Source organism: Leptosomus discolor, chromosome 4 (assembly GCF_034619465.1).
Source record: "Leptosomus discolor isolate bLepDis1 chromosome 4, bLepDis1.hap2, whole genome shotgun sequence".
In the NCBI taxonomy this organism is placed as follows: domain Eukaryota; kingdom Metazoa; phylum Chordata; class Aves; order Leptosomiformes; family Leptosomidae; genus Leptosomus; species Leptosomus discolor.
The window spans coordinates 44,761,902-44,784,818 of NC_141394.1; the positions used below are offsets into that span (position 1 = coordinate 44,761,902).

At 39.6% G+C, this 22,917-nt stretch overlaps 1 protein-coding gene across 1 annotated transcript in view; it reads left to right on the top strand.

The window, feature by feature from the left end:
• DCHS2 (dachsous cadherin-related 2) overlaps positions 1-22,917 on the top strand; it is a 116,295-nt gene that overhangs the window by 23,635 nt on the left and 69,743 nt on the right. The window contains exon 2 of the mRNA XM_086464808.1: positions 21,300-21,491. Coding sequence (XP_086320934.1) covers positions 21,300-21,491 — 192 coding nt within the window. The remainder of the gene's footprint in view (positions 1-21,299; positions 21,492-22,917) is intronic.

A 22,917-nucleotide genomic window follows, 5' to 3' on the forward strand; every position in this document is an offset into this window, starting at 1 on the left:
TTGAACCCGTGGTGTGTTCAGTTATCTGCTCCATTGCAGTTGAAGTTCTGAGGCCTAAAGGTGAAAAAACTTGTGATTGAGTCCAACTGTCGCAGGAATGGGACCCTCTGAGCTGCTCTGGCCTTCTGAGTGTTTGGGAAGAATGATAAATTCAGATGAATACCAAAGCAAGTAGCCTAATGTTCTGTAGGGAGATTACATTTGATATGGATGATATTTAAAAGGTGGTAGGGTTTTTTAGTAACTCTTCTTTTTCACCAGCACCACCTTAGGATTGCTAGGGTTCAGCCAGCTGTCTAGTATCCACATGCAAATCTTACATCTTGGATACCTAGGAAAAAGTGCTCTTATATTTGATAGCAGAGAGGGATGTTAGCAGTACAAAAGCCATTATATTTAATTTTTCCCCAGTGGTTTTGTGGAGAGGAAGAGCAGGGACGTTTTATGGTTTTCTGAAAAGAGCTCTGAAACTAGCGCAGTGCAAGTCCCTTAACCCCTGTGAAGTGTTTATGGCAGTAACATCCCCAGCCGGGAGGAATCCTGCTTCTTGGCAGTTCCTGTGTAGACTTGGAGGCAGTTTTTGTCAAGTCTCTTGTTTGGCTTCCTCAGGAATTGGAAGTTTAGATTGCAGATGGTAAGTAAATAGAGGAGTTGAATAAATGGAGAGCCAAATAGGGTGTGCTTCAAAGGAGACCCTTCTCAAAAGAGTTTTAAAAGGGATTATGATGTGACTGAAAAACAAGGATGAATTTAAATTTGCCCTTATCCTACAAACCCAGATTGTTAGGAACAGCTTTGTGGCGTGTTACTAATTGATATTCTTATTCTTTATGCCTTCTTAGCCTTCGGGAACGGGACTGAACATCTCAGGATGGTTACTGCTGCTTCATTTGTCTTTGCCACAGAAACCACAGTGAAGAACCTGCTCCTTTTGGCAGCCAAGCGAAAAAAAAAAAAGGGTCAAAAGTGTACAGGTAGTGAAACCTCTGAACTAAAAGTGTGTTCCTTTGTGGTTGGTGCTGATACACATCAACAGGAACTTGTACTGTCAGAGGAAAGAAAGGGTTTTATTTTACCAGTTTGGGGCTTTTATGAGAACCAAATGCATGTTAAAGAAATATCTTGAGAGTTTCCCACAAAATTCATAAAGTCTCATTACACTTGTTTACACTAAAAGGTCTAAATGTAGTTGTTCACATGACATTATCTGGTCACACGCAAAATGCCTGCTGTGTGACCTTTCAAATTTGATAAAAGTAGTATGTAATTGTGGGCAGGTTAACCCAATAGACAAAATAATAATAGTTACTTTACTGAGTGATTAAGGCCTGAAAAAGAGGGAAAATAGATCTGTTTAGATATTACCCAGCCAAAGAAAATAAGTCCTGAGACCTCAACAGTAGCTGAGATTTATGGGATTCTGATGCTCACTGAAAAAAAAAAGCACTTATATCAACTATATACTAGCTTAAAATTAATTCAACGTTTGTAAATTTACGTCTATATTGTAACTGTATTTATGTGTTTAAGCATGTTAATGTGAGACAGCTGCTACAGCTTCATACGGAGATGAAGTCCACATGATGAGCCGTTTTTGCATGCAATAGAGAGGATCTAGTACTATTCATACTTTAAAGTGTTGTAGAAAAACGCTGTTTCACTGCAGAACTTTGTCTTGGCACTGTGTATCTTGCTGCAGGTTTTTCTGTTCTCCACTGGTTCAAAGTTCAAAACTGTAGATGCTTGTTATCTGCAAATCAGCAGAAACAGCTTGCTTTCCCAACTGCTATTGGTAACACATGTGAAGCTTGTAAAGATTACCAAGGTGTCTATCAATGACCAGTATGCCTATGGATGAAGTCAGATGATCTTTGAAGTTATCATCAGTAGGGCTGATTCCTCAAAGAATGCAGAGGAGCTGCATGTAAAGCAGACAGACATACTGCAAACACTCTCACCACAGGATTTTTTTCACTAGAGACTATGTGTTTCTACGCTTGATCTTTTGAGTTGTGACCTCTGCTGTCATGTGATTCTTGCTTTTTGAATTAAAGAGTTTGTTTTCAAGGTGAGATCACTCTGACAGACACGCTTACATGATGAGCAGGTATTCGTTAAGGATTTAATTCTTCTGTTGAGTTTGTGCTAGTTTTACTTGCTTGAAGAGGCTTTGAACCACTGTATTTTGCAGCAAGAGACATTTCTTACTTCAGTCATGAAATTATCACATTACGTATTGACGTACCCTCTTTGCTTTTATTGCTGGAAGTCCAGAAATAAATAACCATATAATTGAGTTTTAGGAGGGGAGTTTTTAGACTTAATGCATGAATCCTACAGCTTGTTTAATTCCTGAAATGCGTTTTATTTTTCCCTGTTGTGTTCAGTATTTTAGCATCAGTAGCTTGAGCTGTGGGCAGGGCTCTTTGTCTGTAGTATTATCATCCATAGCAGCAGTCACTCCTGTCTACAGCTGCCTGGAAGCAGAGGGCTCTCATGAAGTTGTAGTCCAAAACACCTGATCATTCCAAGTTTCCCATAATTTGTCTTTGTTCCTTCATTTATTTTGTGAAGCTTTGTCAATACTTAATAGTAGTTTATTTTCATTGTCTTTTGGAAAGTTATCTCGATGTGATTGATTTGGGCACGGGTATCAGATGAATACATGCCAGCATGACTTTTCTGACATTTTGTCACCAATACTATTGCCATGGAGTGATGTTATTTTCTATACTAGGTGTGAAATGAGCCTTGATAAAGGCACAGAGTCTGCATTCCTTTTCTTTTAAATGCCAAGGTGATGACATAAAGCTGATGATAGTTTTCCTGAAATTTCCCACTCCTTTGCTAGCATATTAAAAAATAGTGGAATACTTTGCAAGCGGAAAGATTATTAAAGAAGGATAAATATACCATGGCACAGTTGGCTTCGAATTTTGTATTAAATATATTTTTATTAATTCCATAATAAACAACAAATCATATAAGAGTGTTTGTGAAAAATTGTAGATTAAGAGTTTTGAAACACTGAAAATGTAATTCTCCTGTAATTAAAGGAGTCATTGAGATTGGAGGGAAGCTAGAACAACTAGTAGTTATTTTTCATCTTCACCTGCTATTTTCATCAGTAGTTATAGGTGTTATAGATTAGATGGCAGGGCAGAAAGGAGACACTTGCAGGGAGGAAAATAATGCTGAGAAAGAGACCTTTTTCTGCATGCTGGCCTGCATAAAGGGCTTTTCTTTTGTCTAGAACCCACAGGTGGTGACAATGGGGTTAGTCTCAAAATGTGTTGGAGTGCAGTCATGGTCAGTTCAAATCAGTCCCTTGGGATTTCATGCTGTAATAGAGAATACTGCCTATGCTGGGAAATAGATTTTGACATACATTTTACAAATGCCTTTGCATGCCACCGTGATAGTTATATTAAAATCCTGAATTCCTCATGCTGCGGAGCAGTAGGAATTCACAGAAAAGTTACCGTGTTTTTTTTATCTTTGGCACAGAAGCTATGAAAAATGATAAAACCAACATGATATACTGTCTCTGTAGTATAATTTTATATTAATTTAACAGTGAAATTCTGTAACTTCTTTCCTGCCCTTTCTTAGAACTGGGTGGAAAAAACTTTTAACTGTATTTCTGTCCTATCCTGTCTCATGGCTTTAGAAAGTGTTCTTATTTTTATTCTTCAGAGGGTTTCTACAGTCTTCTTTCTGTCCTTTCTTTGATCTCAGCCTATCCTTCTTTTGCCTTCTTGTATATTATGTACTTTAAAAGGTATTGGCATGGGGCCATATATTTACAAAACAAATATTAACTTGAATTTGCTCTTGGGATTTGAGTTTGGTGTGTGTGTGGAGCTGCTCATCTTCTGGAAAAGCTGGGTCAAGCAAGAGCAACGCATATGCTGGTGTCAGCGTATTTATATGAAAGCTCGTTCTTCTTCTTCCCTTCTGTTGTTTTAGTTCTTCGCACACCAGCAAAATTTGAATGGAATTTGCCCGTTTGACTTGTTCAATTTACTTGATTCTTTTGCTTTAAAGTTATCTTTCTAGTGTTACTAATTTAGGTTGCTAAACATTCTTTTTCCCTTGAACTGGAAAGGCCTCCTTTTTTTTTTTTTTTTCCCCTGCTTTTTTCTCCTGCTAGTAGGCTGAGTTGAAGGAACCATAATGACTTCAGAAAGAGTAATTTTTGGCTCTGAAATTATCTTGGAAATTGATGTTATTTTTTTATGAATAGGTGAATTACTCTTAATTTGGTGGAAGTGGATCTTTATGGGATCAGAAGAGAAAGACCTTTGCATTATGGGCTGGGAAAAGCTTGATGATGTAGCCAGTATGGTATCAGTATTGAGGGCAGCTTTAGTACAAAGGACTGTGGCACTTGGTACCCATGATGTGTGTCTGTTGCTTTCTCTGAAGGCTGAAAACCTGTATTTCTCTGATCATCTCATTTTTCCAGAGTTTTGTTCTGACTTTCCCCTTTGCTCTTTTTCTGCTTTTGTAATGAGATTGCACAGCATTGCATTTCACAGTGCTCGGTCCTTGGGTTGATACTCTCATAGCTTTTATTCATTGCCACTAATCATAATAATTCAAGTCTTGGTCTGTGCCACAAAGTATGACTAAACAGCCCCTGATTTTGATGTATTCCCTAGCTTCTTAATCCGTGCCTGTGGAAGATGCCTGTGGAATTGAAGTATCTCTTAGAGAAAAGAAGGTAAAACACCACAGGGTTTAGTACAAGATCAGTTAGCAAAGTTCCAGCTTTTTTGAACTGCCATATAGAATAACTTTTTGTAATTCTATAGGAAATTATGTAAGAGGTTAGAAAATAACTTGGAGGAAAAAACCCCCTGATTTTTGTGGCATTCTGTAGTTTTAATCTCATTCTAGATTTTATTCTAAAAATAAAAGGGAACATTATTTTAGCTACTCTTTAGTCATGTCTTTCCAGGCCAAGTGTAGTATGACATGTGTGCCATGATGCTGCTATGACAGAGGATGGGTGGGAACCATTGGTGACCCAAAAATCCCACTGTTACTTTTATGACAAGATGACTGAGCCTTTTCACCACTATTTTTAATTAGAAGAAAGGTAAATTCAGCTCGTTACAGAACAGACGAACTGGCTCTCAGTACTTGCCTGTATCATCGTCCATTCTAACTGCAGTATCATATGACACATGGTGCAACAGCAGACCTGACACTGTGCATACAGTGCACTAGTTATTGTCGCTAGGAGTTGTGCAGCCAGTGTTACAAACCTTTTACTCTTTAACCACAGTGGCTAACCGTGGGGAAGTAAACAGAGTCCTGCAGAGGAGGAGTGGATGAAAGGGAGAAGGCTGCAGGAAATGAGACCATGATGTTGGCATTGGACAAGTGACAGTAGAACCCGGGGTTGGTGTGAAGGGTCTTTTAAGGCTTAGTTATGTTTGACTAACGAATCGGTCTCCTTTGGCTTTACGGGAGACTGCTTAAATACTTTGCAGGAGTTGATACACTCAACTTCCATTAGCTGTAATTGTACATTCCTAGCATAACAACTAGGCAAAAAGCTCTTCCTTGCCTTAATTTGTCGGCATGGATTTTATATTACAAAGTATAGTAGCAGGGCATATATGAAGCAGGGCATTTCTTTGCTTGATATTTTCTCCTGATAATGGCAATCTTTTGTGAGTAAAGAATGCTGCAGTTCCTATGGACAGTTTTTGGACACAGAGAAACCATTTTAATTTGTCACTAGTGAGAGAAAATAAATGTAAATCTTACGGTTCCATCTTCCTGTGCCTTTGGAGACTGCCTCCCTGGTAGATGGAGAGTGCATTGTAACTTCAAAGAAAGTTTTGCCCCTTCATGAGAACGCAAAGTATCATTTTTGATTTTGTTTTTTTTTTTTTTTTTTTCTATAAATCTCTTTACCTTTCTTAACAAACCTTTTTGAGCATATTGCACTGCCTAGCAGATAATTATAATAATCAAGTACTTGGCAAGCGTTCCCTGCTGTGTGGCAATCCTGTTTAGCTCAGCTGCTGTCAAGAAGGAGCAGTTTCTTTCTTCCATGTAGGCTATTTATGAGAGTGTGTTAATGGTAAAGTAGCTATACGAAGAATTATTGAAGACAGCTCACTGCTCTTGACCTTCAGCTGCTACTGACATGGTCACTGTGTTCAATTATTTCTAGATGTACTTCCAATCCATTCTGCATTCACTTCAAAACACACTTGTTTTACATCATCCCACCTGTGTTCCTGGTGCATGCAATGTGCATGACATTACCAGATGTACATTCAGGCTGGGCTGCTGGCGCATTAGCTTACAGATGTGGAAGCAGCTCAAATGACAGAGTTGTGAATCTTAATGGAGCACAGAGCATGGTGGCTACGTGGAGATCATGTGTCTGCTTCCTGTCACAAAAAACCCTGCATCTGCAAAATGCAGCAGTTGACTGCTAAAGTGCGCAGGCTTCTCTAATTCTCTAAGTGTGCTTGTGTAGAGCTGGTGGGCCAGATGGACTACACTTACTTTGTAGCAGAGCAGGTGCTTTCTCACCAAACCCCATCACTCTCAGCACACTTAATTCTTTCATACACTTCTAAAGTGTCTTTTTTAACACCTTGTAAGAAGAATCACATTTTAAATGTTATTTTCTTGCCTTTTTCCCTGTTAAGGTTGCTCTCCTCTCTTTTCATTCTTAGTTTCACCTCGTTCTGAAAAGTGTAGTTCTTTGATAGTAGCACACATGTATGTTCATGGTGGTAGGGTTTTTTTTCCCCCCTTGGAACTGACTTTTTAAAATGTCAGTTTTTAATTTTGACTTTTGTAGTAAGGCATTGGGTTTCCTCCAACTGCATGCTTCCCTCTGCATACCCCTCACCCACCCCCCACCCCCCAGTTATTTTACTGCTGGAGTTCATTTGGGCTGCACAGATTCCATGCTTGCCTTAAGCCACATGTGTTCTTCCATTATTCCCTAGTGACAATTTGTATTCTTTAGCCTTTCTATCGGTTGATTTCAGTCCTGCTCCATGTGCTGTTACTGCATCCTACCTTTAAATCTGCACACTGAATGCTTCTAGTGTTACAGTAAATAGTGTAATTCCAAAATTGAAACATCTGCCAATTAAGTGAGTTCCATACTTTATGGTGAAGTGAATCTGAATGTCAGAAATTTTTGGGGAGGTATGCTTCAGTGGTGTCTGCAAGCTCCCCTGATGATAAAGATCAGAAGAAGGTAGACCGACCAGCTCCATCTTCCTTCTTGGCAGAGGACTCTGGCACATTGATTGAGGTCTCTCCTTTAAGACATCACTTTGTGCCTTTTTACCTTTCATGAGTAAGTCATTATTAGCCATGATTAGTTGTTAGTCATTACCAGTGTTCCCACAGGCTCGAGAGACCTTACTGCAGTCCCCTTGGACAGAAGCATGGGTGGACATCAAGGATTAGTAGATCATCATCAGTGGAGAAAGACCTTTACTAGCACTGCTCCACTGTTTTGTAGGACACTGTCAGACACCAAAGTTTCCCTTTTCTAGTGCTGCCCGATGCCAGCTTCATACTTGGTCAAGGGGATGGGTTTTTAGTGCTGAATGATGGAAGTCTGCAGGTCTGTTAGCGCAGCTTCTCAATTCAAGCTGAATGATGTCAAATGTTTCCCATTTGAGAAATGGGAAATAGGAAAGAAAGATTGATATTATTTATCATGGCCAGAAAATGAACAGAGGGACATGGTAGAAGAATTATGGAATAATGACTAGTTTAGAGTAGATATTAGGAGCTCTTCACTCCTTGTCTAACAACATAAAATACTCCATTAAATTGGAAAGGCATAAATTAAAAAATTATGAGATAAAATTCTTCCTAAGTAGAAAACTTGTAGCTATGACTTGTCTTGGTGAATAGTTTAACATGTTTGGAGAAAGCTTGGATATCTATGCACATAACACAAGTAAAGACAGTTCATTCAGTAGAGATTGGGAAAGAATAAAACCTGACCTTTGGTTATTAGCCCATTTAACTATTTTACTTACATTAAATCCTTCATGGGGGAGGAGAAGAAAGGAGAGGGCAAGAGAGTAGTTTTATTGCCTGTGAGGTTCTTGCGTTCTTACTCTTCAGGCTCTGGCACTGGCCATTGTCCGGGAACAAGGTCCTGGCCTAAAGACTGGGTTGTTCTGCTCCAGTCTGGAAGTTTTTATATCTTTATAATGTTCCTTCAAAAGCTATAGTTTCATTTGGAAAACAAGGAAAATAAAAAAAAAATGAGGTTATAATGTGTCAGGACAAACTAGGAAACAAGCTCTGATTCTGTGCAGTGGAACAAGATCTTGAGAATAAAATATGCTGGTGTATTTACAAGCGAAGTGGAAACCAGTGGTGCAAAGTAGAAAGAGCACACACTGTAGCCCAGAAAGCCCCATCTCTCTACTGTATGCTCTGCAGTGTCTCTTGTGTGGCTGAAATAAAATAGCACTGTTGTGAAATTTTAGCTGCTGTGATTCCCGTTTGTGTAGTTTAACAGGAGCCAAGTCTGTAAGAAACTATTTGTTTAAAAAATTAAATGAAAAGACTCTTGCTATGTGTCTGCTGAATAGCTGCTGGGGGCGGGGGGGGGGCTGCCATTCTCTGTGAAGGTATAGGAAAGGATGAAATGACATGGCAGAGCTTGAGAAAAACAAGCTGATTTTTTGGCCAGATGGTGAAAAAGCTCCAGTAAAGGCAACTGAGATGACCTAGCATCATGGACAGGTACCAATAATATGCATGAGAGATGGAAGCAATTGAGAGCAGAATCTCATTATTCAGCACTTCCCTGTTCTAACGTGTCTTTTTAGGTTCTCCAGAAAGTGGAGGAACATTACACAACAATGAAAATTAAAGAGCTACAAATTTAGCACATAGATGTGACAAAACTGCAGGGATCCTTTTGGCTTATTAAGAATATCTGGTCTGTTTATAGTTTAAATACCATGCTACAAATGGTCTCGTCCATTAGTTTGAGAAAAATGTAATGAGGAAATAGGGAATGGATCATCTAAAAGTAGCACATGTGATAAAGTGATTTAGTATTAGAGACATACTGTCTGAATATTCAGGGAGGCCTCAATTCTCCCTAAACATATGGATGTAGAAATTCTGCATACACCAAGTTGAACATACACTTCTTTTTGGAGTTGCTATGTTTTCAATTTTTGTTTCTGCAGAGCTTATACTGAAGAATGCCTCTACTTGCCAGCACCATCTTGCTTTTGTGATTGCTGAAGCTGAAATTCATTCCAGCTAACTGTTTTGATTACTAAGGGGCTACATGCAAAATGTTCAGAACGGAGTATTTCCTTTTCTTAAGAGAAAGCAAAAGACTTCAGAGAATTTTGGAGCTGAGCAAATGGACCTAGCTATCTGTTTATCGTCATTTCCACCTCCAAAACAGTTCTGATTTCTTCTGCTGTGCAAGAAATATAGGAACAGTGTAGGACTCCTGTGTCCTGTTTGTCAGAGAATTCCTTATCAGAAAAAAAGGGATGCTTCCGTCTGTATCACTAATGTGGTCGATTTATGCCCTGTCATCTCTTCTTGTTTCCTTCCTGGAACTTAATCCATCTGCTGCTTTCACTAATTAAAATTTGCTGCTGATACAGTGTACTCTTCTTAGATGTTATGCTATAAAACTTTACTGCATTCTGTGCTTGTAGATGTGCCTTTGCTACTGCCGTATCCCCATATACAATATTCCTTTTGTTATGTGTTGTATTTTGCAAAGGTTTAAAGTTCGTCAGGTATTAGATCATTAGCTCTCAACTCATGCAGCAAAAGGGATCAATGAATAAAGTAGTTTGTAATGCATTAGCTGTAATGGGCCAGGATCCACTTGTGCTGCAGGTTTGGCTATAGTATTGGTTGTTCTCTCCCCTTTCTCTTTGCTTTGACCCTGTTAGTTGGCACTGGACTGTTCTGATCTGGAAACTTTTGTAACTTGGTATTTCTCAACTTCTCAACTGTGTAGTGGGTATGGCTTAGCAGGCCAGTCTGCTCCTGGGTCCCCATCTGATGGAGGTGGATCCATCATCACATTGTGAAATGAAACGTACATGTAATGCACCATCTGTCTGTGTATCCTGACTTGCATGCATGTTTCAGGCTGGTCTCATGGCCATCATGTCAGAGTTGTGCACAGAAGCTGTATGAACAGAGATGGATCGTAGAAGAAGGAAGTCTGGTGTACCTCGTGGTTTCATTTGGACATCTAGCCTGATCTGCAAAGGGGACAGAGCTACTTCTGGCCCCCTAATTCTGAGATGGTGTAGTTAATGACCTAGATGCTGCTGTGTTAATTTGAACATCTGTAGCTTATGAAAGGGTGTGTGCACACAATTATTTTCATTATTGATATGTATGGCCTAGTTGGCATGATAATGCATATCAGGTGAATTTTACTAGCCCTTCACTGAACAGAGTTTTCATTGTATGCAAGATAAATGTAATTCTCATAATACTGGGATTTGTAGTTTGGGAACAGGAAGTAATTTATGGTGAGCTCTGTTTTAGATATTGAGAGTGTTTAAAAGCTCTGTCTTTAGAACAGCTTGTGTTAACTTTAGAGTGGTGGTGACTTTGTGGTGCTTCTGCCTATCATTGCTTAAACAACATGGTTTGTAGGTGATGTCCGTTAACTTTTTGGGAGTGGCTCTTCCACCTCCACATATTCAAAGCTGGGCCATCTGAATCCTATCTGTAAAATATACAGCTAACTTAAATTGAAGAAATTGCTGGTTTAGTTACACGCATTTATTGTGCACTTGGTGTGTTTTGTATTTCAGACCAAATAAAATACTGACAGCTTCTTTTTTGTTAGACAGTTATCACAGATTTTGCTTCATGTCGTGTGATTGAGGTTAAGATTTTGCATGTTCTGTGCCTTTTAATCTTTCTGATGGTTGCTTATTGTTGCATATTGTAGTCTGCTACCCTCTAAATTGTGTGAGCATGAGACTTGTATAGAGCAAAAATAGCTAGAAATGTAGACATGCAGTGTTGGAGGTTTAGGAAACAGAGTTGATGTGTATATAAAAAATTGATTTAGAAGGAAGGAGGGGAGAAATGTCTCTATACTTTGTGTTAGGCTTCATTTCTTCACCAATCATTAGGAGATATATAGATCCCTTGCTAATTTTTTCTCTACAGTGAACAAAATATGAAAATATTTTTTCAAGTGCTAGGAATACATTATTCAAGCTGTGTGTTTGGCCATGTTTTAAATTTTCCATAAAAGCAGAAATGAACTGAGAGGGCCCTCATCTGCTTACTTCCAAGTAGAAATTGGCTATGATTTATAAGACTTCAGTCACACAAAATATATGCTTTCCTTAGGAGAGAGTTTATTCTTTTTAATGCTTAGGGACGCAACTTTTACAGGGAATAACTGAAAAATAGTGCAGGCCATATTTTTGAGAGCCAAGCTAAGACACTCATAGTGTGATTTTGCACGTAAGCACATTAACAGATACTCATGAGGGGACAGGGCAGTAGGGGCTAGCTTTCTGAGGATATTCAGGTGCCACGACTTGCAGATCATTCCCTGTGGGATTTGCAAAGTTCTGTGACTTCTGTGGACATACAAACACCTTAAGAAGAAAAAACAAGAAAAAACCCACCCCCCCAAAAAAACTAAAGAACCCCCCCCTCCAAAAAACCAAACCACAAACCTACAAACCAAAAAAAAGCCCAACCCAAGATCCCCCTGATTCTAACTGGCATGAAACTTCTTCAACAAAATGGCAAATCACCACCTTGCAGAGCAAGGGGCCAGAAACAGAAATGTTACTGTCTGACCACTGTTATCAAACTCCAGAATACTCATGGATTTTTTTTTTTTTTTTTTCCCCCCTGCCTCCTTTCATATGTTCTCTGTGGGGGCAGTTCAAGCTCATCTTTTCTGTCATCCTAACTGTTGGGGGACATGGGTCGATAGTTGGGCTCCAGCGTGTAAATGAACAGTGTCTGAACACTGGAAGGCATTTCATATTTGTTAATATTTGGCAGGCTGAGCATTCAGATTCAGGGCATTAGAGGTGCAAAGTGATAGAAACCTTTGCCTACCTATGCTGATGTGTACTGTAAAGCCTGTCTTGAAGTGGTGCTGTTGAACCTCACCATGCTGATCAAAACAAAAAGAGACAAACCAGGATGATGATAATGCTATTGCTGTTTTCTGACCTACATTAGTGCCATTGGCTACAGTCATTACAAAACTTGATTTTTTAATGAATGCAATAAAAATACATGTTTTTCAAGGGTGTGTGGATGAGAGTAGGTAAATTAAACAAATCTATTGTCTCTTGACTCAGGTAGCAGTCAAAAGGATAAATGCTTGTAAAAGAAGTATGGCTAGAAGGAAGCGCACCACTAATTGAAGAAATAAATAAACTGAAACAGCGGGTCAAAAGCTAATGCCATGAGAAATGCAAAAGAACCTGTCTAGCTTTGATTGGCTTACTTGCTTTGGTTTTTTTTGAGGAGGGCTCTTGCCTAGTTTATGGAAAAGTGGTGACTGGTCAGCTCGCTGCTTCCACACCCATGTGCAATGCATAGGATAGCCCCAGCTGTAATACAGGCATGGGAGGGATTGAGCTGTGGATGTACTCTCTCTGAGACCTTCTCTGGGCTTGAGCAAAGCTGTACATTTTCTGAGGTAGCCTTCTGCTTGGACTCTTTGGGCCAGTAATGATATCTCAAAGGCTGCTTCTCTAGTGACATCAGGCCTCCAGCTGGACTGCCATACTACCCTTCTTTCCCCTATGTTAAACCAGCACATTTACCCGACTAGTGCAGCAATTTACAAATGTATTTGTAAGTGGCAGTCTAGGCAGCCCACGCGTGGCCTTTGTTTACTATAAAGGTGCAATAACAAACCTTTTTACTCTGACAGCAAAGTCAATTTAAGAGATTTCTACTCTGGCTGCTCATGATCCTCACTAGCATGACTCTGAGGTGAACTAGGAAAAGCATTTTTGAAATAATCTGATTAAATACAAATAAAGCTTCTCAGTTTTTATTCTGTTTTCTATTTCTTTAAATGGAGGAATTAAACTCTGCTTTTAGTGTTCTTGTTCACAATGTGGCTCCATAAATAGTTTTATCAGTCTAACCAGGAATATTGGTTGGAGCATTGTGGTTTGTGGGCAGGAATTAGAAGCTTGGACTGGTTTGGGGGCTTGGAAAATGTTTGCACAAACACGTGTGGGTGTATAGTTTCAGCCTGTCTTAAGTCCATGCCACTGCTGAAAGAGCTTTTAGGCTCCAGCTGGACTGCACTTTCCCGTGACCCTTTTACCATTTGCCCTGGGGTCAGCTGCATCAGGAGTTGGCTTGGCTGAGATTTATTGTTGCACCAATAATGAAGTTTTTATGATGAGCTTTTACTGGATCATCTCCTTGATCTGACTCAAGATCCAGCTACACAAATCAGTGTGCCAAAAGGAAGGGGCAGCTGGGTGCAAGGTTGCTTATCCACTTCCGCAGTTCTTTCTCTCCTTTGTAGCACCGTCCTGTAATTTGTCTGTTAGAGACACCAGTATAGTCGAAAGATCTTTTTATCATTAGTATTCTGTTTTAAGGTCACTCTGCATATGTATTTTCATCATTTAGGCTCCGTTAGATAGTATAGCACATTACAGCTTTATAAATATAGTAACTATGTTAATTGATCTAAGTAAAAAATTTAATTCTAATTAATTTTAATTAATGTAATAATGCATGCTGCCAATAAGTCATATTATCGAGTTACTGTTCATAGTAATACATTCTAATGGGAAAAATGTCCTAAGCAACAAGATAGCCAGTACCTCGAGTTGTGCTTTCTAAACCATCTTATTAAATATAATTTTAAAATTAATCCCACCACCAAAAGTTAAAACACACTCCAGTGCAAGATCATTAAAATAACGTGTTCTGTACAAAATATTTATTTGTGTGACACATATTCTAGATTATTAAATGTATGACTCCTTGCTTTGTGCAATTAGCACAGAATAGGGAAATTTTTATGCTCTGCTGTTGCTTGGCAGAGGTACTCAGACTTGGAGCTCTATAGCTTACTGAAGTTAATGAATAAAAATGGATTTGTACTTAAAGTCTTAACAGTGCATAGCAAGGTTTTAGCGTGTTGTAAAATCTAAAATTATAGCAGAGTATGTGGGCAGCATTAATGGATGGAGCTGCTTTTAGTGAAAAGTATGGGTCTTGACTGATGATTAAATAAGCCTTTAGTCTTGCAAATATTTGCTAGTTGCTGTGAAAATTAGTTTTCCTTCCTCAGAAATATGTTCTCTTTTCATTTCTGTTCTCCCAGTTTACATAAGCAATAAAAAAAAAAATGATGTTCTGTTTGGTTATATTTGCACAATAAGAAGGAAGGCAATGTAGACCAAATAGACTGGCAGAGTAGATGGTCCTTTTAGCAGACATTTTCAGTGCTGTAACCTAAGCTACCTGCTCCCAAAACACATTTTATAACTACTACTCTACCATATAATAAGTAATTAGGCACTAGCAGCACTGCTGCTTGCTATGAATTCAGACATCAATAACTGTGTTTTGTGAGGGTCCAGATCCTATTGGTGTGTTAAGAGTGACAAGGGCATGGCTTCCAGATTGGACCTGCTTCCCACACTTCTGGATCCTGGCTAGCATCAATGGGATTTAGCTGCTCATGCTGTTTTATGGGAGCTGTAGCAACAAAACTTAAGGCGTATCAGGAACTTTTGGGTTAAATAGGAGTGAATTCAGGCTCTGGCTAGCATTGGAGCAGGAATTGCAGATTGCAGACTGAAATGTCCAGTTCTCCCTGGATCTGGACTTGGCTTGCTGGATGATGTCTGGTTTTCAGAATGAAATCATGATGCTGTAATGTACTTATGCAGTTTTCTCCTCCTGTGATTTTCAGCTTTCCTGCTTTCTATAGACAAACTGAAAGCACTAAATCAAAGATAAGTCAATATTTTTATTGGCAAGTTTGTTCATTGTCATCAGTTATATACATAGAAGAGCAGAGAAGGCAGAAAGCTAAACTTTCATAATAGCTTATCAAGTAAAATATGTTTCCTTTCATTTACTTGTCTTGGGGAAGATACAGAATGTTATTAAAAAAATCAATGTGTTATTAAAAAGATAAAAATCAGTGCGATCTTTTATGAGAGATTCATATGCGATATGAGGTTAGTCTTACCTAATTTTAAAACCTTGTAGTTTATTGGTGATTTCTATGCAACTCATGGGGGCCCCCACAAGCCCAAAAAAATGCAGGTAAGTACAAAATGCTTTTGCAGAACCATTTTGTAACTGTTTGAAAGGCCAAAACCAAAAAGCTGTATCATAGTGAAGAAATGTAATGTGTACTTGAGGTAACAGTGGATAGCACGTTCCACATGCTGTCATTGAGCACAGAGGGTGTCCACTCTCTTTCTCTGCTTGTGTTTAGGCTTCTGTACTTTCGCTTTAAAGGTTGTTGAGATTTAATTAATGAATGTTTCTGATGGGACTTGAGTGAAGCGGTTACGAGCACCTTTGGAAAACTGACGACAATTCTGGAATGGCCTGGGGGACTCGGCATGTGCTGCTGGAGAGGATAGCAAGTTCATGTCTGTGTAGTGCTTACTGTCAGTTGTTGAGCTGTGGTAGTCTCCATGTTATAGTAGATTAAAAGAATATGGAAAGATTGACATTAGTCAAGTCCGTTGACCTGACTAGCACTGTGGAGATATTTTGTATCAGAACAACCATGAAGATTAAGGATTTTGCTATTCTTTATTTTTTGGAGTATGTGGTATCTGTGGTGGTTGGCAAAGTGAGCATCAGTTGAATATTCATTTTAATTTCCAGATACTATTTTGGATTGTGGCTTTACAGGTGGGGCCCAGTTTGAGGATGAGGAGTGGGGCTTTCTCTGTTGTCAATGCAAGTTGTAGTTCAAAGACAGGCTGTTAAATCCTCAGGCAAACAGTTCCTGTTCTTGAACTCAAGGCTTATGCCTTTAGGACTTCAGCAAGTAGATCCGAAGCTTTATTCCTGTTTCTGTATGTTAAACCTGCAGTACCGGGGAGATGGGCTGTGACTATGCATGTTGAAACAGACAGATAAAAATCCAGAAAAATAATGTATTTATTAAAACTCTTCATGTTTGGTGTCAGCATTATTGTATATGCTTCCTCAGGCAGCTATGAGATAAAGGTAATTGTTTTGCATTTTATATACTGTTTTCTTGCTAACCAGGGTTGTAAGTGAAGGGCACTGAAGACATCTGATGTGTGTTTCTGGCAGCTCACATACTAATCTCACAGGTACAATTACACCCAAATGACTCTTGAAGAGCATCAACTACCAATAATTTCACTGCCATTATTTCTACAATCTCATTTTACTGACAGTATGCCACCAACACAGGCTGCTCCTCTCTTTTCCTGTGGCTGTGAACCTGGCATGAACGTCTGGCATAGCAGATACTTCCACAGTACTGGTGGTCAGCTGTTCTGGTGGCATTTGGGCTGCATGCATGTGGAATTGCAGCTCTTGTCTAGTTAGGGTCTGCCATCAGACATTGCTGTACTGCCATGAACAGGCCTGCCGTCCTTCAGTCCTTTAATTGGAAGGATGTTGGATTTTGTGTTGGTGACGTCTGCAGGACAGAACTGTGCTTCAGGACAGTGCTCACAGCTTTGAGCAGCAGCGTAACGCTATCGTTGAACCGTTTCCTTTCAGTTTCCTGGTAGTTTGCCTATGTGTGTATCCATCTGTTTTGTCCTGTCTTATGTATTGATGATGGATATTTTGGAGTAGTGGAATATGCTTTTAGTTACCTTACGTTCGGATTTTCTTTAAAACTGACTGCTGGCAATTAACTTCCTTTTCACCATATCAGTACAACTGAAAGAATTAACCACACTTTCATATTTAGTGAAAGAATGAGAAAGGCCCTGTGAGCATAACCCTTCTTTTTACCTCCTTTCTTTTCTTCTAGATCCCAGTCTCATATTCAGCCTGTCAGAACAGAGGTGTTACAGATTTGGTACTCTCTTGCCTCCCACATCTCCAAGGCATATAAATCCTTTCAGCTCTATCGCCTCTGTGATATTGCCAACATATGACACTCTTGATCAATCCACTGTGAAAATTCCTGCTGCTGCCTTCATTTCCTCCTGTTTGGACTGCTGTAATTCACAGCTCTCAGACACGTAACTGCTGCAGTACTCCATAGGATTGGTACTAGTGCAGTATGCTATCATAATCCAATGTGTTTTGGACAGTGACTACCGTGTGCTTTAATTTCTGAAATCTGTGATCACTTGGTCTCTTAACTGTATCAGAAAACTTGAATTTGTTAGCATGTTTTCACAGGATTCCTCCTTCTAAATCAGCTTGCATCCACTTGATGATCTTAGGGTCTTTTCCAACCTAAGTGATTCTATGATAATAGTTAATTGCTCCCCTGACCTCAGGTGTAGTGCCATTCAACCTCAGCTCTGCCTGCCACAGTAAATTTTTCATTCACTTTTAATTCCATATTCTTCTCTCTTCAGACCAATGCTTCCATGGTGAGTGATTCCAAAAAAGGACTATTAAGTGGGTGGAAGTTGAATGGATGTGAGAGACTTGAGCAGGGAGAAAGATCATGGTTTTGTAAATGCAAAAATTGATGCCACTTAGTTCTGCTACTTGAGAGATGATTAAAGTAAATAAGAATTAATGATTAAAGTTGATGACAATTAGACCTTCAAATTTGTATTGCTTTGAACTGAAGCATTTTTATTTAAATTTGGCATTTATTATGCCTTTGCATATACTGTTCAAAGTCTGAAAACTGCATAATTTACAAGAAAGAAAACAAGTAGCTGAACATAATAGGCTAAACTTCTAACAATACCCTCGAATTTCACACCAGTAATTAGTCACCCATGCTCAACTGCAGACATAAGTGTTAGCAATTACACATGGAACTGCGTGCAGGCACAGGGAGACAGAACCTTTCAGTATTGTCACCTGAGTTATATTTCAGGCACTAGAAATAAATTGAAATACTTTTCTTATAGGGGACAAGTGAATTACTGTTCCATAGCATCAGGGTGGCAGAGTATCGAGAGCATGCTAGACCTCTGTTTATGATAGAAATAACAAAATCAAGGCTCGTGAAATATGTGTGTTGTAGACTTGATTTATATACAGCTGTAAAGCATTTTTAAGGCTGGATCTTTGTTCCACTGAAGTTGAGTGTGAGTTTTGCCTTTAACTTACCCAGAACGAGTGGTTGGACTGGGGTCAGGTGTGGGTGCACGTTGCACCCTGTGCTGCAGCTGTGGGATGCAAACTGCAAGGGCATGAAAGGAGCGTGAAAAGCTCTGCGAGCACAGGGCTCCCCTGGAGGGACTTTCTATTTGCAGCACCAGAAACTCTGGCATAATGGCCTTCAGTGCTGTGAGAAACTGTTTTGGGTGGGGGAGGGGGGGGGGAGATGCATTGGAGTATGTGGTGCAATTACAGTCACAGTGATACCTTTTCTGAAATATGGCAGATCTCGAGCATACCATGCAGAAGTGGAGAAGTCCACAGGGTACTTAAAAAGAAAGAAGCAACATACCACAACAAGCCAAAAAAAACCCCAAACCCAACGAAGTAACGTGTAACTTTTGGGCTATCTGTCGTTTTAAAATTCTGATGGAAGTAACTGGTCTAGAGTAAGTTTTAGCATTATAATTTGCCTTGGCACCTTTACATGGTTTCCCTTTCCCCACTTCTATGCTTTTCAGCCTTCCCAAGCCATGATTTCGTTCATTTGGTTTTAATTCAGTCCCAGTTCAGTATCTTAATGCCAAAACAATTCCTCTGTGGGCAAAGAAGTGAGCATGTGATGAAAGCACTGACTGGTCTTTAAGGCCATGTTTGTACTAGTAGGAGAAGCAGCCAAAGGCTGTTCTGGGGCCCTAAGGCTAAATGACCTGGCACAGCTTGTGTCCATGCAACTAAATTAATTTACATCCCTAAAACAGGATGACCTCATCCAAACTTACTGCTTGGAAAAGTCCCTGGCCTGTCCTGCTTGGTCTTTTTGGAAACTGTGGCTGAAACTGTGCGTGAAACTGTGCGTGAAACTGTGCCAGACATTTGCCTGTATGGGCAGTTGTGTGCAGACCTCCACCTTTGCCCTGTCTGTGGTTGATGGCTGTGGGTCTCACCTTACCAACTTGGGTCAGGTGCAGGCAATGGCTGGCACAGGTATTCTCTGTGAACTCCCACCAGTTCTAGCTCAGGCTTTGTGATGATACTGTTTCCAAAGTTCCATTAAGGTCTTCAGGCATTATACTTGCAGAGGAGGGCTGATAGAAGAAACACAGGATTTATCATCTTCAAAGAATAAGTAAAAAATTAAACCAACTGAGGAAGAAAAATCCTTTAAGTATCTCTAATAATGACAAATTAGAGAACTAAAAATACTGTGTCTCTTAACTTATACATATTTTTATAAATTATTTTCTTCTGAGATGTTTTTAAATGTAAGTGAAAGCTTTCACAATGGAATGTGCCAGAAATGAGCCTAACTCAGCACAAAACGTTTTATTGTCAGAGATCTTGGGGAACTAAAATTGAAGGTGCAATGTACAAAACTGTTCTGTTTATTGAATACGTATTTAACCAATCCACCCCTGGTCAAAAGAGCAAAAGTTTCACACTCGAACATCCTGTTGACTTGACTTTTGGTGGCTGGTGAAGTAACATGGTTGTGTTGTGGTGCTAATGCAGCTGGGCAGCGTTTATTCCTTGGCCCCACTGGGGATGGAGGGATCAGTGGAAGGTGTCTGATGCAGCCTCGGCTGCTCAGGGCTTTGTCCACTTGGGTGTCAAAACTCCAAGGATGGAAACCCTAGCTCCTCTGGACAGGGAGCCTCTTCTAGTGCTGAATCATCTTTGCCGTGAAAATGCTGCTTTAGGTCTGGACAGTACCTTTCCAGCTTCAGCTTGTGACCACTGTTTCCCCATCTCCTGCCCTGCCCCTGAGGACAGTGCCTGGCATCTTTTCAGTCACCCCTTGGGCATGGGAGAGTGGCTATTAAATCCCTCCCAAGCCTTCTCCAGTCTAAAAAAAGCCCAGATCCCTCCGCCTTCCCTCATGCAGGGCACATATATATATATGGTATTGGCAAAACATATTGCTATGGTAAGCATTTATTAAAATATTTTAAAAGGTACGTTGATTTCTGTCTCCCCCCATGTATGTAAAAAGGAAAGTATTAGTGCTAGAAAAAAACTTCCGGGTATGTTCTGTATTAAAATTTAAAATCACCTAATGGTTTTAAATTATTGGGTTTTTTATACTTTCTAGACTAGTCGGTGCCTTAATCGCATGTTCAGTTAAAAGAGCATTGACCTCCTACTGTTTGTGTAATGCCTTGTGAGTCCTTCAAAACCCAGCTGAGGGAAGGTGATGCAGCATCTTCAAAATCACCCCACATTTTCATGTCTTGTTTGGGATTTACAGCAGAATTTGTGCTACTTGTTACATGTACTTAATATAGCTGAAAAGAAAAGGTGATAGGCTTGTTTGCCATTCAGCTACACGCAAGACTACACTGGCAAGGTAATTAAGTCTCTCACAGGGACTTGCTGCAGTCTGTGTGTCTCTTGTGCTGTGCATGCGTGTGATGGTCACATTTAGTTGTGTTGGTAGAGCTCTGGCTCCTTGGAGAGACAACTGGAGGTTAAAACCTGCTCCAGTCCTTAACTTGTATGGAACACGGTGCCACCAAGCCCTCTTACGAGTGAAAACTAAGCTAAGCTCTGTGGAGTCTTCTATAAAATACATTAGGTAAGAATGTTGTGCAGCACTTTTCTGATCTACGTATGACGTGATTTTCATAAGACCTACATCCACTGGTAAAAATAACATGAAGGGAAGGTAGCTTAAGATATGGCCTACTGACACGGCTTAATGTGTATGGCTCTTCCAGTCGTGGAAAGTCCACTTGATTGAGATAAGTATTGACAGATAGACAAGTAATGCTCCAGACAGGTCTAATCGATCTTACATGCTTGTTGCAATAATTACCCTGTCAGTAGCTGAGTCATTATTTTACAAACTACAGACAGACAGTTTAGGTAGCAGAGTGTGTTCGTATTTGTTGTGTGTATGCACATTTGCTTTTACAACACAAACAGGTAACTTTAAAACAAAGTATCTGTGATTTTTGAATGAGTGAGTAATAGTTTCACTGACTTTGTTTTTTATCTTTGTTGTTTCCCGGCAGGTGAAGGCAACAGATGCAGATGCTGACCAGTTTGGTGAAATTGAGTATTCTCTTTACGATGGATTTAATTATTATGAAAAATCCAAAGCCTTCCAGATTGACCCACGTTCTGGTCAGATCTGTGTGTCTCAAGACATTGACAGAGAAGGAGATCCAACCACTTATGATCTCTTAGTAAAAGCTACGGATGGGGTAAGTTTTGCATTTCCATACAGCCAGATTTGTGATTGCATTTGCAAATTTGGGTGCGCTGTATACTTTTAAATGAGAACGTAATGAGTATGTAAAAATTGCATGAATTTGAATACATTTTCTTACCTCTACAGAAAGCAGAAGGTGATACTTCATGAACCATAAATTTTGACCAAAATTGATAAAATTAGCTGTGAAATCCCCAGTTACTGCTAAACAAATTGTTGAAAACTGTTTCTAGGATGTGTTGGTCCCTGATTTTCCTCGTCCTCTTGGAACTGGTGAACCCCAGGTTACCTCTGCTCCCTGCTTTCAAGATGACTGCAGCAGTAATAAACCAGTAACTTGCGCTAGAGCTGTGTAGCTACTGTGGGTGCCAGTGATTTTCCTGGATAAATTCCTTGTCCTTTCTAGCTAGCTGCTGCCTGTGGCTGGGTACAGCCTCCCTGCAGCGGTGTGTCTGAAAGTTTTCCCACTTTACAAGCTCTGGCACTTGGAAGTGGGTATTTGTGATACAGTGAGGGCAGGGTAGTCATATGTGCCTGAACTAGTGAATTTCAGGACTCTATTTGGCAAGGAGGGTGAGGAGATGTGGTGGGAACACATCGAGATGCCTGGGTATGGACACTTGGTCTACCCGGTGCCATGTAACAGAAAATTTTGGTAGCGTGGCTCCTGAAAAAGGCTAGAAGAAAGTAATTCCTGGGTTCATTTTGTTATGAAAGTATCCAAAGGCACTTTGCAATAAGAGGCCCAGAAGGAGATTGTCTGGTACTTTTCTTCACTTTCTTCAGCTTTAGTAGTGAACTGTGAATAGGCTGAAGAAACAGGTTACTGGTTGGCTTCAGATGTTAAAGTTAACGTAAGGACACTTTAAAAAAATGTTATTCAGGTCACATTTTGCAGCACAATTTGAGCTTTTAAATGTTGAAATTATTTTTTTTCACGCTGTACAGTCTTTATTTCACACTCTGAGTTTTAACTTTGCATTTAAGATATTGTCCTAAGCATATCTAATACAAATTTTAAAAAATACAGTGTGCTAGAAATAAGTTTCATTAAAATGTCTATGCTTTTTATTACAGCACACTGAAGGAACTCAATGAACTATTATTTCCATATTCATGAGCAGATGAACTTAAATAGCTGCAGTTGATGCTTGGTATTAGTTGTTGCATTTTGGGAATGTTGTAGTTGAGGGTATATTTGTGTGCTGTTGAATTTGGATATATGTGTAATAGTTAAGCAATTAATCTGCTTTTTTTCTTTAGCTGTCACTATTCAGTGTTTATTTCAGAGGCTACAGAAACATTCTTTTGTGTTAATAGTGCCTTTAGCAGTGTGCCTTTTCTTCCTCATAGATTTCTTGTGAGGAGAAACAATGATGTAAGAATATATTTTTGTTCGTTTCTGTGTTTGTTTCCTG